The 17,350-nt window shown below is 39.4% G+C and overlaps 1 protein-coding gene across 4 annotated transcripts in view; it reads right to left on the reverse strand.

Moving 5' to 3' along the window:
* Positions 1-17,350, reverse strand: part of STXBP6 (syntaxin binding protein 6) — a 238,665-nt gene that overhangs the window by 158,854 nt on the left and 62,461 nt on the right. For all 4 annotated transcript variants that reach the window (XM_054689539.1, XM_054689536.1, XM_037501831.2 and 1 more), the window contains exon 2: positions 13,663-13,851. In XM_054689539.1, the coding sequence (XP_054545514.1) occupies positions 13,663-13,816 (154 nt within the window). In that variant the 5' untranslated portion in view covers positions 13,817-13,851. The remainder of the gene's footprint in view (positions 1-13,662; positions 13,852-17,350) is intronic.

Consider the following 17,350-nt stretch of genomic DNA (forward strand, 5'->3'; position numbering starts at 1 on the left):
CAGAAAACCAAAATCCAATCTCAGGGCTACATTTACATGGTTTCTGAAAACAAAAGGGGCTATTTTTAATAGCTCCACATTCCAGGGGATAAGAAGTACTGTGATGTGTGCTTTTTCTTCATGTAAGACACATTTAAGTCACTGACACATCACAGACCCAGTATTTGAACTGAAGTTCAAAATATTCTTTATAGCTGGGGACTGTCATACTACCCTTTTCAGTAAACGGAACAAGTAGACAAAACATAGTAAGGATGTAGGAAATACTATCAACTAATTTTACTAAATACTATTAATTATCAACTAACTTGACTTAAATCTCAACAAATTTTAAATAACTAAAATTGTACAAGGTATATTCTGCTCACAAAGGAATTAACTTAGAAACAAATCACAGAAAGAAATCTGAAAAACCTATATGTTTGGAAATTAAAAAAAAAAAAGAAACCCAACATATTTCTTTGCTGAAGAGAGTTGGCATAGCTATGCCACAAGTAAATGGTCGCTATAGCTCTTCCATATGAAGAATAACAACTGACAAAAATGATTATGAACAAAAAAAGAAAGGCACTAGTCAAACAGATTTGCTCATATGGGAACAAAGGGCTCTGCTATATCAGCAAAGAATGAGGCTGCCCTAGATGAATCAATAAATGTCAGGTCCAGAAAGAAATGTGGGTCTCCCTTTTTCAAACAACGCAAAAGGAAAAGAAACTTCAGGACTAAATAAACCAGGCTCAACCTGATGATAGTGTACTAAAAGCAAAGTCACAGATGTTTACATCCAATCCAGATGAAACCTAATATTAGAACTGAAACAAGTAACTGTCTCAGCCAGATTTCAGGTTCCAAAAGGAGAGCCATCATTTGCAACTCCCAAGTGCTAAGCACTGTGACATGCCTCTTGCCTGTGTTAGGACACTTGGCTCACATAACAGCTGGCTTTCCAGAAAGCCATGGAATCACCCAGGGTGGGTGGTGGGGGGCAGGTAGTGGGGGCCAAAGCTAATACCAAAGGGCAGTACATGCTCACTATCTTGAACAACTACCTCTAAAAGCCAGAGATTATACATATATTAGTCCAATGGCCAGAAGTTGTTATTACTGTAGCAAATGCTTCTACCCAGTATCCTGGGATTCCCCAGGAATCTAGCTGAGGAATCTCCAAACATGTTGACAATGCATGTCTTCAATAAAAATTGTATGAGTATTAACTACCAATAAATGCATATTTGTAAGTTATATACTTGGACTATTGCTCTGAATTATTATGGTGATCATCAAATATACATGGAATGCTTAAAATAGTAAACAATTATATTTAAATAGAAATTCTAATATTTTCTTCTCATAACCCAATGGGTAAGATGGTATACCACATTTAAAGACAATGGTGTGTTGGCTTTCTTTCTGTTTCAAAACATTTTTATTGAATGCGCTCTACTCTATGGATCCCCAAGTCCAGTGGAAGTAACAGAGAAATGGGATAAGCCTGCACACTTGGATTTTACAGCTGAATGCAGGCCTCATTTCCTCCAATATTCCAACCCTAGAAGAGACATAGGCACACCCTCAGCTGAGAGCTGATGTCTTCCCAGGAATCAGTGGTACAAATAGCTCCTGTATACAGATGTGAAAAGGAAGTGCAGAGAGATCAGAGGTAATTTCCACATTCAGTTTAGCCTCTAATCCCATCTATTCCTCAAAAATTCTGACCTGATACATCCCGAGGACCCCCAAGGTCAAAAACTGAACTGAGCACATTTTTTTCCTTCTTTTGCTCTATTATAGTGGTTATGTGATGTTGGGCAAGCCATCCAATCCCTCTGGACTTCATTTTTCCTATAACTATTGGTAATTAAGTTTGAGAATGACTATTCTTCTAGATATAAAAGTCTAAACTTCTAAAAGAAGATTCCTAAGAAATTAATTTGTTTCACCTTTCTTGCTTCATAGGTTCAAATAAGGATCTGATATGTCAGATGTGAATCTTAATGAAATGCACTGACCTAGAAAAAAAAGGCATGTCTGTGTTTGATTGATATTTACACTTCCTCAACCCTCACCTAACAACAATACAATAGGAGATGTCTAATGAATTGTAAGTGAACCATGCCAAAAAGATGAGGTAAAGCACTGCATCTTTTAAGAAACATTAGGGCTGACTTTATGTAAGACATACCTTCTTTCTTTTTCTCTTTAAACACACACACAAACATGCATGCCTGCACACATGTACCGATCATGTACACCTGCATATGCATATAGAAATGCAGCAGCGCCCTAACTCCATAGGGAACAGCATAAGATGTAACTTAAAGACAACCTGATGCAGAACAAAGCTAAATATCCTGGTGATGGTCAAGCAGTTGCTAAGCACACAATGTAAAAATGATATTTTAAAAGTTCTGGCAGTTATAGTTTCGAAATAAGCTCAGTTGGTCCATGGCAGAGCATAAGCCCTAAGGTTCAGCTCCACTCACTGCTCACTAGCAGTGTGGATGTATCTTCTAGCAAATTATCTGTGTCTGCCTCAACTTCCTCATCTATCAGACGGATATTAAGTAAGACCAAGTTTCAAGTTCCTTATTTTTTAATTCTGAAAACTGAAAAAGCAAAATATCCTGCAACAGACAAATGGTGAAATACTGTATGGTATTCCAGAAGCCATTAAAATTACCTTTAAAAGGAGTATATAATAAATTAAAAGTTTCATTACCATGTTAAGTGAATAAAGAGGATGACATTATATGTAGATTATTATAAAGGGGAAGGAATATTAAAAAAAAAATCTCAAAAGCCCAAGTCATAATTTTTTACATGATTTTTCTCATTTTTTTCTTTTTGTGTGAGGTGCTTTCTATGTTTTTGAAAAAGAATATGTATACATCCGTGGAGAGAAATATACCTAGAAATTCATGCCTCTAAAACACAGTTGACTCTTACCTACCAACAAGAAGGAAAGGATTCTGACCAGAGAGAAAACGTGTGTAACAGTTGCTGTCATATAGTAGCTGAGGAATCGAGGTGGGCAGCTTGCTATTCCATTGCTTTGTTTTATGAAAATGGACATGCAGACCTCAAGCACTCAAGACTGGTGTGTTCTTACCACCCCAATCCACTTGCCAAACCATGAAGGCCTCTCAGGAACCCATTCCTTGGGAAACGGAAACAAACATGAAGAGTATGTAGCAGCCATGAGGCCTCCAGCCCAAGCCATGTGGATCCACATGTGGTGGAGAGAAAATAATCTGTGTGAAGGCTGGGGTGGAAGAGATAGCATGAATCTCCTCAGAGAGATAAAAAGTGAAAAATAAAAATGGAGTTTCTGTTTTTCCCTTGAAAGCTTTTTTGAAGAACTTATAGAATTGAAAACAATTATTATGATAAAAAACATTCAGGGAGAGTTTTGATATATTCAATGCCCATTAAATGATTATTTATTCCTTCATAATATGAACTCGAGGGGAACACTCAGGTGCTTCAAAAGGCAAGATAACGGCTTCCTACTGTAGGCAACAATGGAAGCATTTATAAATTGCTCGTTTTGGATGATTCTAAAAGTCAGAATAAATCAGAGAAATCTGTATCTTCTTCTTGGTAACTGGGTCATTAGGTAAAATAAAAATTTCTTCTCAGTAACCTAATGAATTCCAAGGGAATTAAAAGATCACCCAGCAGCATCTCAGTGCTAAGAACAGAAAGTTGGAGGGAAAAAAAAAAGCCCAGTCAAGCTCCCTCCGGTCTAAGCCAGAGAGTGTGTGAGTGCACAGCCCAGAGCTCCACCCAGAAAGAGAGCCTGTGGGTCTCAGGGGTGGGACTTTGCCTGATTCCCCAGGCATGCTACCCTTTCCACATGAGGACAGATGTGTCTAAAGCATGGGTCTACCCTCCAGGGGCCGGCAGACTGGAGAGGTAAACAGAAAGCAAACTGACAAGTAAAGCCCAGCAATTCTAAGTGCAATTCTAAGTGTGGAGCCAACACTGGTGGCCAGAGAAGTGGGATGGAGATCAAAGCATCCATTCTTCAAGGTGCCGGACAACCTGACTACCTCACCGTCCTTGTGGTTATGGTATTTTCTATAAAATTCTGCATATGGTTTAGCATGACTGTAATGGGGATGGAAATACCCCTCATTCTCATGTGTTCTCTCTCTAAAGGAAGGAAAGAGCTGGGCAAACAAGAATCAGATCTGGGCTGAAAAGGTGGGTCTACAGCCTTTCAGGCACTTTCTACCATCCTCTCCCACTTCTGCTGTTTGCGTTAACAGTGCACTTGATTGACCCCACAGTATGTTTTTGGTTTTTTTTGTTTCCAGTTTTCTTTTGATCCAGTGAAGATAGGTGTAGGAAAATAACATCTCCCATTTCAGGGACAGGAATGCGATTGCCTGAGCCAGTTCTAACTCCCCGAAAAGTTGGATCAAGGGGCCTGAACATAGGGACTTCCGCATCCAATACGCCCAGCAATGCACAAACACTCAGGAGACCAGAGAGGAAGTCGTCACCTCTCAGAGAGGCAAGAGCACTATGCCGGCCCTGGTGTTCTAGCACTATGCTGGCCCTGGTGTTCTAGCACTGTGCTGGCCCTAGTGTTCTAGTTGGGGGAGGGTTGGGAGGGCAGGGGATTTGAGGAATAGAGAGAATTAAGAGGAGCTTGGTTTAGAAATCAGTAATTGGAATGACCTTGAGACCCCTGGCAGGGCTGGGAGACAGAAGGGAAGAGAACTGCAAAGTTGAGAGAGAAAGAAAAAATAGTATGAAAGGGTGGTAGGAACTCCTAAGACAAATCTGGGCTTCCGTGAGACTCTGTCTCACATGACAGATCACAGAAGCTGGTCACAGACATATATTAACATGATTCTTAAAACTGCAGCTGAATTATCTTTGCATGGCAAGAACCAGTGGCTATCCCATCTAATGACAAGTTAATATTGCTTATAAAAAGGAGGAGCTTCTAAGTTTCAGACCATAAACAGACAATATAGAGTTCAGTTAATCTTCAAAATGCCTTTGGAATATAGATTCTGTTTCCATTCCATAGATGAGAAAACTGAGGCTCAAAGACATGACAGAGATTGTAGAGCCACTATTTTACCCTAAGCCTGTCTTCTGTTACTTTGGATCTAGGAGAAAACAGGGAACAAATGGGGACCTGAGGACCCTAAACCCCTCTGGCTGCAACTTACCAACAAGAGAGAGCCTGCAGCTGCTGTTCGACTCAGGATACAACAGCAAAGTGCACTAAGGTCAGAAAGTGCTTAGAAAACCACCACCCACAAAGAATGCCTCTGCATGGATTAAAACCCTGCCTCCTGGGTCAGCTGTTGCTCAGGATGTCTGCCAGGTACACAGGGCGTTGCCAGCCACATTTCAGAAGGAAAGCTGCCTTAGTTTGCAATCTGCCAAACCACCCTTTGCTCTACCTTTGCAATTAGTCAAAACTAATCAAAACGAGCATAAGTGGATCAGCTGTGGAACTCCTGTTCTTAACAGTGGGCTGTGTGGTGGGAGCACTCACAGATGGAGTTTCCTTTTTAAAGGAAATGTTTGGCACTAGCCTCTGTTAAGAGTTTTCCCTTGTTTCCATCTGGTTTCAGTATTGGAATGCATACATGAGAAAGTGGAAAAAGAAACTCTGTTGATGTGCTAAACCACTAGAAAAGCTAAAGCGGTGGACAGCACATCCTCTAAATCCTGGGAAGTTAAAGAGCTTTGCTTGCAAGGTTGTGACATTGTTTTTAAGGAAGTAGAGAGCCTGGTTTCTTGAAGCTAGCACTGCATTCAGGGGAAATAAACTGTGTAGACTTTGGCATGAGATGGACCCAGATATGAATCTCAGCTTCATTCTCTTCTAGCTGCCTGGCCCTGGACAGCAAACTTCCCCACTTGAGGTCTTGACTATGTTATCTTTAAAATAACACTAGAAGCCACAGCATAAGGCTGTTGTGAGGATTGAATGAAGTAATACCTGTTAAGTGCTTAGTGGTCCATTTTGGACTCTCCTATTCACACGGCTTTAGAAAAGACAAATACTATCACTACTAGCTTTCACAGAAAGAGATCTAGAATCACCAAGGAAACTAAAAAGTTAAAGACATCTACTTCTTTCTATTATACAACTGAGCAAAACAAGTTCATATATAGCAATGTCCCTGTCAGGTGCCTCTCTGAGTTCCCTGGGGAATTAATTTCCTCTGAGACTCAAATACATCCACAGGCAGACTGATCAAAATACGCTGCTGAAGGGAGCAGCAGGCAAGACAGGACAGGTCTGCTGGGCCATGTGGGGAGCCTGGTGGCACAAGGGGTTAAGCACAGCTCTATGAAGCTATCCGCAGCCTCTGGAGCATGAGTGGTAGTGCAGTTACTCTGTAGGACTGTCACGACCCAGCCCAAACCAACCAAGGCCAGAATAATACTGAGGCATGAGTATCACTAAGGGGTAAGGAAAAAATTATGGTGGATTTGGGAGGTCTGTTCTTACATGACTCTTAGGCCCGAAAGGGGATGGAAAGAGAGAGAAAGATAAGTAGAGTCACTAAGGGAATGCAGGCCTAGAGTCATGGTTTCCTCATCTCCAAAATGAAGACCCTATGATCTACCTTGTAACAATATTGTAAGGCTGAAGTGAGTTAATATATGGAAAGGTGAGAGCCACAAGTTCCAATATAGAAGTCAATAAATACCCTTACTACTACCATTATTATTACTACTGCCAAGCCAAAGGTGCTGGTGGCACCCTAACTGTAATGTTCACTGAAGCCACTGATGGGTACATAGAGGGGCGCCACAATGAAGCTCATTTGTGAATGACATCTGGTGTCAAAATCTGTTGAGCCAGAAAACATTTCAGAAGCAAACCCTTTCTCTACTGTTCACACCACCTAATCCAGGGTTATTATGGTTATAAAGGTTTTAATGTAATGGGTCTATGTGCATATCATGAAAGAGCCAAAACTCTCAATATAAAATATAAGATACTGCATTTTTGTAAAATAAAAGAGGAGAAAGAATCATATAATCAAGGCACTGGAAATTACTGGTTTTTACTGCACTGTCTTCTAGAGCTACTTAAAGTTTTATGGATGGATTTATATAGCACATCTCTATAATAAAGAGATGTATCCTGATACATATTTCAAATGCAGGAAAGTCTATGAAACAGTAACCTCAGAAACGAGACAGAAGGCACAGTACTGATCAAATCTGTTCAAGGTCTATCAATTTGAAGAATTAGGGGGAAATATGACCCTTAAAACACAGTTCTCTCCACACCACATGCCCTTCCTGACCTTAAGTGAGAGTAAATGAGATGCTCCAGCAGTGTGAGCAGGGCCATTGGGCCACACGGACTGGGTGGGTTCTCAAATCTGTCACTTTCAAAGGGGTGACTCTGGGAGGTCATAACCTCTCCAATAAACAGTGGGCTCTTCATCTGAAGTGAAGAATGGACCACCTAATTGGTAGGGATGTTAAGAGGATAAAATAAAATTAAAATAAATAGTATAACATGCACAAGATGAATACTTTTTATTTTTTTACACGAGTTTCTGAAAGATTCATATTTTCAGCAATATCTACTATTTCTATAATAAAGAATAATAAATATCATTATTGTAGTTGTTTTTCTATTTCTTCTTTAACTGCTGATGCCTTTGTATACTTCTGGGTTCACTGTGGATTTCTTCATTTTCCCCAGGATAAAAACTATTAGAAAGTCAACTCGTCACTTCTAAATAAACCATTTCTATCAAGGTCAAATTTTAACTGTCTTGTATTCTTCCTTTCTCTCTCCTCTAATATTTATAGATCTTAAGATGAGAACCAATCTGGATTAGAAAGTAGATAAAAAGAATTTTTCTCAAGCCAGATCATTAACAACTTTGGTTACTTTCATTTCAATAACAATGTACAAAGAATGTTCTCAAACTTTCACAAAACATTTTTAGCATCTATTTGCATTATTAACAACCTGAATTTCTGCCTATGTGATATGCATAGAATAAAAATGAAATTTGGTATAAAAGGTTCAGAGTCCTAGAATCTCAGAGCTCCCAAGGAACCTTTCAACTTGTTAATTGAATAAATTGAAGCCCAGAAAAATTCAGAAGTTTGACTATGATCAGTCAACAAGTAAGAAATGAAAAAAGTATTTTTTGTCAAGTTTATTAATAAGAACCCAGAGTATAACTCCCCAAGACTGTGAGAGCTCTCAACATTAGCTTCACTCTTGATTAACACTTCAAAATACGGGTAAGTTTCTCCACTTTCCCTGATGCTGCTTTAGGACTGAACAGGAACCAACTCATCCGAATTTTGAAAATTCTAAGGGTTACTCCAAGGAATACCAGGGCTGGTAACAACTGAAATAAAGAACAGTATTATCAGGTTCTCAGTTCCTAATTCACATCATTATCTTCCATGGAGTTCATTTACATAAATTATTTCATCAAAGAGCATTCAGAACTTTTTCTTAATAAGAAAATTTTGCCCTCTACAAATCCAAAATCACTTTGAAAAGATTAGGATGCTCTGTTTCAACAAATACGTGAAAAATGTACTAATTACAAAAATTAAAGTTCCCACTATGCTCCTTCTTTGGGTACAAGAAGCAGCCAAAGAAAGATATTTTTCCATTTATGGACATGAAAACTAGCATTATACATTACATATACTGAATTAAACCAGGATCAGGAAGATAGATTTTAAACATCAAATTAGAGAATGTTCAGTAGGGAACTGGCATCTAATAATCAATTGACTTTAACTTCTTAGCATATTTCTAGTTTAGTTTTATAGACCCAGGCTATTACAGAGGGGCAACCAACCATAAAAATTGCTGTGGTTGGGGCTCTTGTTACACTTTGAATGAGTTAACTGCTCTAATTATAAATAAAGTCTATACTATAATCAGCTATGCAGTAAGTAATAAATTCAAATAGCATTTCCCATTAAACATCTAGTGTGTCTATACTTGGCAAGGTGCCAAATACTATAAGGATCTAGGATACTTAGAAACATAGATTTACATGATACATAGTTGCTTCTGTCTGAAGGTTCAAAAAGACCATTGAGGGTAACTTCTCATACCTACAAATTGAAAGGCTAATGCCTGTCCACTTTACAGGAACACTGAGCGAATTTATGGTTATAAATTCTTATAATCATCCCACTAGTGACTCTCTATATTTTTTTTAAAAAAATCAAGCTTTACTGAGATATATTATAATAAAATTTTAGGTGTGCAGATTGATGAGTTATGAAAAATACATTGCCACAATCAACATACAGAATACTTAAACCATTTCCAGAACTTACCTCATGCCCCTTTGCAGTCAGTGCCCAACCTGAGGCTCTGGTAACCACCCATGGCTCTCTGTCACTATAATTTAAGTTTGGTACATTCTAGAATTTCATATAAATTGAATCATACAGAATGTATTTTTTTCTCTTTTCAGAATATACTTTTCTCTGTTTATTTTTTCTTACAACATAATGCTTTTGAGATTCTTCCATGTTTCTGAATGTACTGTTTGTTCCTTACTTTTCATTGCCAAGTAGCATTCCAATACACAGATGTAATTTCTCATTCATTCCTATATAGATGACCATTTGATCACTCACATGCAGCTGTACATCTGAGTTTTGCTTTTTGGTTATTTTTTTTAAATAAATTTTATTTTTATATTCCCCACACAATTGCAACCCCCTTATTTTGACCCCAATCCCTCCCCTCCCCACCCCCCATAGAGTGTCTCTGGTTCATAGCTTTTTTGTTGATTTCGATTTTCACTTTCTTATAGTTATTCATTTTCCTGGTCCCTTATTTAAGTTTTCTAGATTCCTGCTATGAGTGAGACCATCCGGTATTTTTCTTTTCCTTTCTGGCTTATTTTGCTGAGCAAGATCCCTTCCAGCTCCATCCACGTTGCTGCAAATTGCATGTGTTTATCTTTTTTGAATGCTGAGTAATATTCCATGGTGTATATGTACCACATCTTCTTGATCCAGTCACCTATTTTTGGGCATTTGGGTTGTTTCCAAAGCTTAGCTATTGTAAACAGTGCTGCTATAAACATAGGGGTGCAGATGCTCTTTAGAATTGATATTTCTGTGTCCTTTGGGGCAATACCTAGGAGTGGAATTGCTGGATCATATGGATGCTTTTTGGTTATTATAAGTAAGACTTATAAAGCTCTGTATATAAACTTTTATGTGTACATAGGTTATTTCTCTTGGGTAAATGCTTAGGAACAGAGTTGCTGAGTCATGTAAGTACACATTTGATTTTATTAAAAACTGTCAAATTGTTTACCAAAGCAGTTAAATCACTAGAAAAGTATGAGCTCAAATTGCTCCACATGCTTGTCAACACTTGATACTGACAGCCTTTTCAATTTTAGCCATGGCATATGTGTGTCTGCGGCAGGGGATAGGGTACAGACCAATGCTTCAAGAGTATTAATCAACAAAAGCATCTTAACACAGGAACACATGCATGTCATTCAAGAAGTCATCAGGAAGACCTATTAGAAACACTCAAATCCTATCCTAATTCTCCATGAATGAACTAGAGAGATTATTTCTCTTTACAAAACTACCACTATGTAAACTTTAAAGGAAGATTATTTTATTTATTTTGCTTCAGCACCTTTTTATATATTCAGTGGATATATAACCCACTCTGAAATAACAAATCTATGATCACGGCTGCTACCTCTCTGATTATAAATCCTGCCAGATATTGGCTAGGGGGTGGGGAGGTGCAATTCACACACAGAAACATTTGTAAAGACACTGGATATAAAACACCTATGTGTAGATGCATATGCTGGCAAGTTTTTACAGTTAGGACATTCTTCCTTTGAAAAAAAATAGCACCTATGCTGTTTGAAAGTGGTTAAAAATTATTTGCAGACATTGCCTAATTTGGATAATTTTTTCCCATTCAAAATGGATAGCTGGTTTTCATTAACTAAAACACAAGAGTTGAAAAAACTTTTTCTGGCCTCCTGAGAGTATAGGTGGTTCATAGGCAAATCAGGAAGGAGGCCATAACTCAGGGCTCAACTTACACTTCGCAGACGCCTATGTGAGTTGAGCCAGAGTAGGCATCCTTAGAGCAGGAGAAAAGAGAAACTTGAAATCCATTTAGTCTTTCAATGAAGCTCCTATCCCCTCTGCCTGGAATGCACTCTATACCCACACACCACCTTTCACAACAAGTGAGGCCCTATTTTTTTTGCAGCTCTGGAATTTTGCAACCAGGTCAAATTCTCCTCAAACATGCTTTCACTTCATTCTATTTTTTCTTGTTCACCTTTTCAGTTGAAAACTATGTTTAGAGAGTAACTCATTAGGCCTTCCCTGGTGGTGCAGCAGTTGAGCACTGGGCTGCGAAGCTGCCCACAGCCTCTGCAGCGCCAGTTTGATCCCCGGCCACCGGCGAGGGTCCCACATGGCCCGCAGACCTCTCCTGACATGCCCACTGCTCCCCTCAGCAGTGTATTTCATCAGTCTGCCTATTCTGTTCCCCGCTCTGGCTCTGGTGAATGCTCTCACCATCCTGCGCTTCTGACTGTACCAGGTGCTTGTATAAATAAATAAATAAAATCTTTAGAGAGTAACTTATTAATGTCTATTGCTCTACCCAATGAAGCAAGCTTCTTGAGTCTTCTCATAACTAGAGTACTCACCATGTAAAAAGCACTTTATAAATATTTACTAATTAGTTACTGAAACATTACCTTATCAGAGATGTGACTTATATGGCTCTAAACTTCACATAACTTAGAAAATGAATGTGGCTGCTTCTTTCTCAATTTTAATATAAACCAAAGTGCAAAAAACTTGGGTGTCAGTTGTCTGACCTTCTCCTACCCCATTTCCACTTAACGATCAGATCTATTTTATCAAACTATCCTCTCAAAATTCAGAACCAGGATAAGGATGAAAACTTGCAGAATAAAAGATTTTCCTACATGAGAAAAAGCAATCTCTTTCTTCCAGATGTTAAGTCTGAAGGTCTTGGTAATTTGTAAAGGATATGCAGTTATCAGCTAAGGTCACTACCTTCTATGGGATGCAAAATGGTAATACTATTTCGCTGAGATGAGGTAGAGTCCCCATGTCACTCCTGCAGATGTCATGATCAGTCACACTGACAACAGCAGATACCAAAATGCAAACAAACCACCCTCTTTTTCAGTTACAGGTGTGTACAGGTACAACTCAAGGGACTTCCAGACTGCCTACCATTTCTTCAACTACCCATCTTCCAGAAATTTCAATGAAATATTAATAGCATAGAGCTAAATAAGATTCCAATCACTATGTGTCCATGTTCAGCCCATCTTCAGCTCAGTCCAAACACAAAATTTATTGTTATGCATTCTACTCATTATGGATGCAAGCAAAAACTCTAGAATCTAAATTTAAGACTCCAAGAATATTTAAGATTTTAAAACCTGAATCTCATTAACAAAATATAAAGAAGATAATAGGAAAGACTACTTCTTTATTTCACTTAGTCATTAGATATAAATTGAGCCCCCATTAAATGTCAAGTACAGCCCCACATACTAAAGAAGAGTAAGTGTCCTCTAGTAATAGCCAAATTTTATTAACCTAATTCCTATCTGGGATTAAGAAAGAAAGACCGATATTTCCAGGTCAATTTTGTCATACCTTTAAATAAAGCCTTCTTCTAATCACTGAAAAAAGCATTCTTACCAAAGGGTTATGTTCTTATTTTATTTTAAATTAAAACACTCTTGTTGCTATTTTCCATGTTCTTTCTGGGGGAAAAAAGTCATCTCCACTCCGAAATAAATTCTGAAAAAATTTAAAATGGTTAGAGGGTTAATTTCTGAAAAAAAGGCTAAAAATGGATCCAAGGAAAAAAATTTATCCCTGACTCATAGCTGAAAGAAATAAGATGAATTAAGGAAAGCTTACTTCTTCCATTGCCCAGTTACAAAAAAAATTATAAAAATTATTATAAATGCCCCAGGTGTTCATATGAGCAATATCCCTCACATCATGGAAAACTTATCCAAATTTCATCTCAAAAAACTTGGTATGAATCCACAGTAAATCCCACAGATCTCCTACAATCACAAACAGAAAGAGAAAGAATAATCCAACAAAAGTCTAAGCTTAATAGAACAGATGCCTGTTTCTGACAAGGAACAGCTGTCAGGCAAAACAGTGATTTATGAACTGAGTCTACTTTCTCACATTCCATAAGGTGTCGATATTTATCTGGAGACAAACCATTACTGACTATTGGCAACAGTTAAGGAAAAGAAAAGTCAATGAAACAAAGGCTGCTAGTAATGACAATGATCCAAATACCAGCTATAATTCTGAAACACAAACCCCACAGGAGTAACCCACTTTCTGCCTGCATCCTAGTGAAAGAAAGCACGATAAATAAGTGTCTGCCAAAGCCTTCACAGAAGCTCTTCACAAACTAAAAAATACAGTAAAATTGAACTTCATGATCTTTCCCATACAAGGCAACCTCAAAAGTACTAAGCAAGTAAATGAGGCTCACAGGAGATCACAGGGAAATAGGAAAGGAGAGAGAAACAGCAAAGGTATCCAACACCAGCATATGCAACCCTGCTTGAAAGATTAATATCTGATTCTCCTTACCTGACAGGCAGATGTAGGTTGAATATTCGCCTTGACCCCCAGTTGCCAAAAAAGGAATCTTTTTCTTAGTCCTCCTCTTGACTTGTACAGCTCCCAGCATCCTTTCATCAAGGGGTGCAAAAATTTCCTTGCTGATGGCAGATTTGGCACTCATTGTAGAACAAGTGAGGAGGGCACACAGCGAGGTTTCTAAAGAAGAAAAGGAAGTTGGAATTGACAATCCTGTAAGGACCCATGTAAGAATGATCCCAGGTCTGATGCATGCAGCATAGGAGGGGCAGGGGAAGGAAGAACACAGCAGAATAAGGCGATAGCGTATGGGTGATATGGTGGCAAGAGAACTATGGGGACTACACCAATGTAAGGGAAAAAATTAATTAATCAATTAATTGATTAATAAAAAAAGAATGATCATTAAGTTGATTTGCTGGTGAAATAATTTTCGATATGTTGTTTAACTTCTCCCTTGATTCAAATGCATTGTAGGGTCATTATGAGTGAAAGAAAAGTGCCTGGTGAGTTTTCCATCTTCAGGTGAGTTGGAGACGTCCTGACCCTGCCCCCTCAAGCAGATAGCTGCAAAATGTGGCCGCCCAAGGAATGCAGGATCCCTCTGTCTATCTGGAAATCTCTGAGTAAAACCAAGCCAAGGTTCACTGAGATAACATAAAACAGGCCAAATGGCCCCAGAAGGAACAAACAAAAAGAGTTTAATGTGTCTATATTACCAACTGTGGAAAGGAATTTAGGCAACCTCCGGACAAGATTGTAACTCCCTAGGACTCCATTAGTAATGAGGAAAGAGGGAAGGGACTTTGGTACTAGAGTATTAAAACTAAATAATAATGTACTTTGCATGCTGGCCTGTGGGCAGACACCCGCCCTGCGGGGCATTCAGTAAAGTCTCACTTCCTGCTGCACTCAAAATCACTGTGCCCGTCCTTGGCCTTGGGGAAAGTGAAGTTACTTCTCACAATAAGCAATATCTTTACATTTACAATAACTATGAAAAAAATACCAACAACAGGAAAATAACTGATTTGCCTGCTGGAAATGTCAAACGCAATGTAAGGTGAACATGAAGTGGGATCTAGGACGTTTGTCCATCTTTCCCTCAACAGTACCTAACTCTTAAGTAGCAACAGCATCCACTGCTGTTCCCACCATAAGGAGTGTGATTTCACATCTCCAGTTGAGAAGTCTGTCCACTGCCCACTAACCCTTTTGCTCCTTTAAAATCTCCTTTAGGGCCTCCTTGGTGGTGCAAGGGGTTAAGACGCAGCACTATGAAACTATCCACAGCCACTGCAGCATGAGTTCAATGCCCAGCCAGGGAGCTACCCACATGGCACAGCAGACCTCTCCTGTCTCTCCCACTGCTCCCCTCAGCAACGTATTTCGGTCAGTCTGCCTGTTTTGTTCCCCACTCTGTCTCTGGTGGATCCTCTCACCACAACCCCTCTCCCCCGCATCTCTGGCCTGTACCCCAGCTCTTGTATGCATAAATAAATAAATCTTTAATAAAATAAAATCTACTTTAGCTCTAACGTAAATCCATTTCCCTAAGTCTCTTCACAATGGAAATAATTATAATCTTCTACATAACTATAGATGCACAGAGAATCATTAATTTAAACACCCTTTCAGCTGCTTTCCATCAGTCTAAGCAATTAATCCTTATTTATTAGCCTCTTTCACTAGGTCTTACTTCCCACTGTTCCTCTGCCTCTAGTGGCCATGCTGTGAACCTTTGCCAAATTCTCCACATTTTCCTTCAGCCAAAGTGGACACAGAATTCTGAAGTGGCTGACTAATGCTAAGTATTTTGGAAATGCTACCCAGCAGTTCCCACAAGTTACACTCCTGTGGTTAACTGGCAGCGTGCGCCCGGTAATTAAGAAGATAAAGCGGTATGTTGCTGACTCACAATGAGCCCCCCCCACCCCAACACCACAAACACAGAGAGACACAATCCCTATGTTATATTTAGTTTTCCGAAAGTTGCACTTCTCCACTGATTTTAATTCTGCTTGGTTGTGTCTGTTATGCTCAAGGTCAACCTGAATTTGAACTCTACTGTCTAAAAGCTCAACAGCAACTTGAATCAAAATCATCTATTTCATCACCCTAGTCACAGTCTCTACCTTCATCAGTAACCAGCATTTGTTCAAGCAATTCACAAATCAAGACTAAGGGCACAGAAAGGCCTATGGCTGCTCCATGTATTCAGGGGCCTTAAAAGTGGATTTGCAGACAGCTACACATGATAATAGCAGCTCAAAGAGTTAATGAGCCTGCTAGAAAATGAGCCAATTGCCAAGCAAACCTACTACATGCTATCACTATGCTCAGTATTGTAGATATAAGAGAAAATTAATATGTGGTCCCCGTTCTCCAGTAGATGTGGTACTAACTAAGGACATTGGTGGTTTCCCCTAAAAATGCAGGCGATTTATAACAGGCCACAGGTGTCCAGAGCCCATCCTTCTCAGTGCACAATTCATAGAGGATACCAACACAACTCTCTACTTAAAACTGGTCTCTGGGGCCTCCCCTGGTGGCGCAGCAGGTGAGCGCTGGGCTGCGAAGCTGCCCACAGCCTCTGCAGCGCCAGTTCGATCTCTGGCCACTGGCGAGGGTCCCACATGGCACGCAGACCTCTCCTGCTGCGCTCACTGCTCCCCTCAGCAGTGTATTTCGTCGGTCTGCCTGTTCGGTTCCCCGCTCTGGCTCTGGTGAATTCTCTCACCCTCCCGCGCTTCTGACTGTACCCAGTGCTTTAAAAACAAAAACAAACAAACAAAAAAACAGGTCTCTGGTTTTTTCCTGACCTCATGGAGGAAAGATATGTTAAAAAAAGAAAAAGCATCCCCTGGTTAAAGAAATGTCTCCTATTTTCAAGTGTGCAATAGAATAGGTTTTCTTAAGTGATGCCAACAGTGAAGTATAAAAGTGTTGGCTGTATTATTGACCTGTACCCATATCTACATATTGCAGCTCTCACCCAAGTCTATTTTTCTCTGATCAAGACATTTCATCACTGCAACTAGATTCTTCACAGCAACGTTTTTGGGAAACCTATATTTCCATGTGTTTACTGATACACTACGATTTTCTAGATGTTAGCAGACAAAATTTCCCCCACCCTGATTTATCCCACCACTTTCTAGGCAGGGTATTATAATTGACAGGGACATTTTTTTACAAAGAGAGAGAAACATACTAGTCCTTGTCCAGGTCCAAGGCCTCTCACCTCTTACTATTTGGGGACATGTGAAAAATAGAGCTGGTGGTAGTGCAGTGGCTTTGAACATTCTATAAGCAATATAGAAGAAAGAATTTTTTCTCTTGATTCAGCCAAGCAGTTTTATCAGGTCTTACATCCCATTGCGGGTAGACTCGTCTGGCCCATGGCTGAGATGCCACCGTAAGGAGGCCACAGCAGGGATGCACCAAGGTTCGCAGCTCTGCTGACCTTCACCACCCAGACCCATCAGCAGCCTTTGGCCAGCGTCTTCCAAACAATGCTCAGGCTTTTGCCCTCCCAAGTAAGATGAACATATTTCTAAAGTTGCGGTTAAAAGGAACACTTAATGATTTTATTGCATAAAAGCTTTGAGGAAAAAAGGTGGGTTCATAAGTATTTTACCAGCTCTTAGGAAATCCCGTTCTCTTTTGAAAAACTGGT

The sequence above is a fragment of the Talpa occidentalis genome, unplaced genomic scaffold (assembly GCF_014898055.3).
Source record: "Talpa occidentalis isolate TD23 unplaced genomic scaffold, MPIMG_talOcc4v2.1 talOcc4.11, whole genome shotgun sequence".
In the NCBI taxonomy this organism is placed as follows: Eukaryota; Metazoa; Chordata; class Mammalia; order Eulipotyphla; family Talpidae; genus Talpa; species Talpa occidentalis.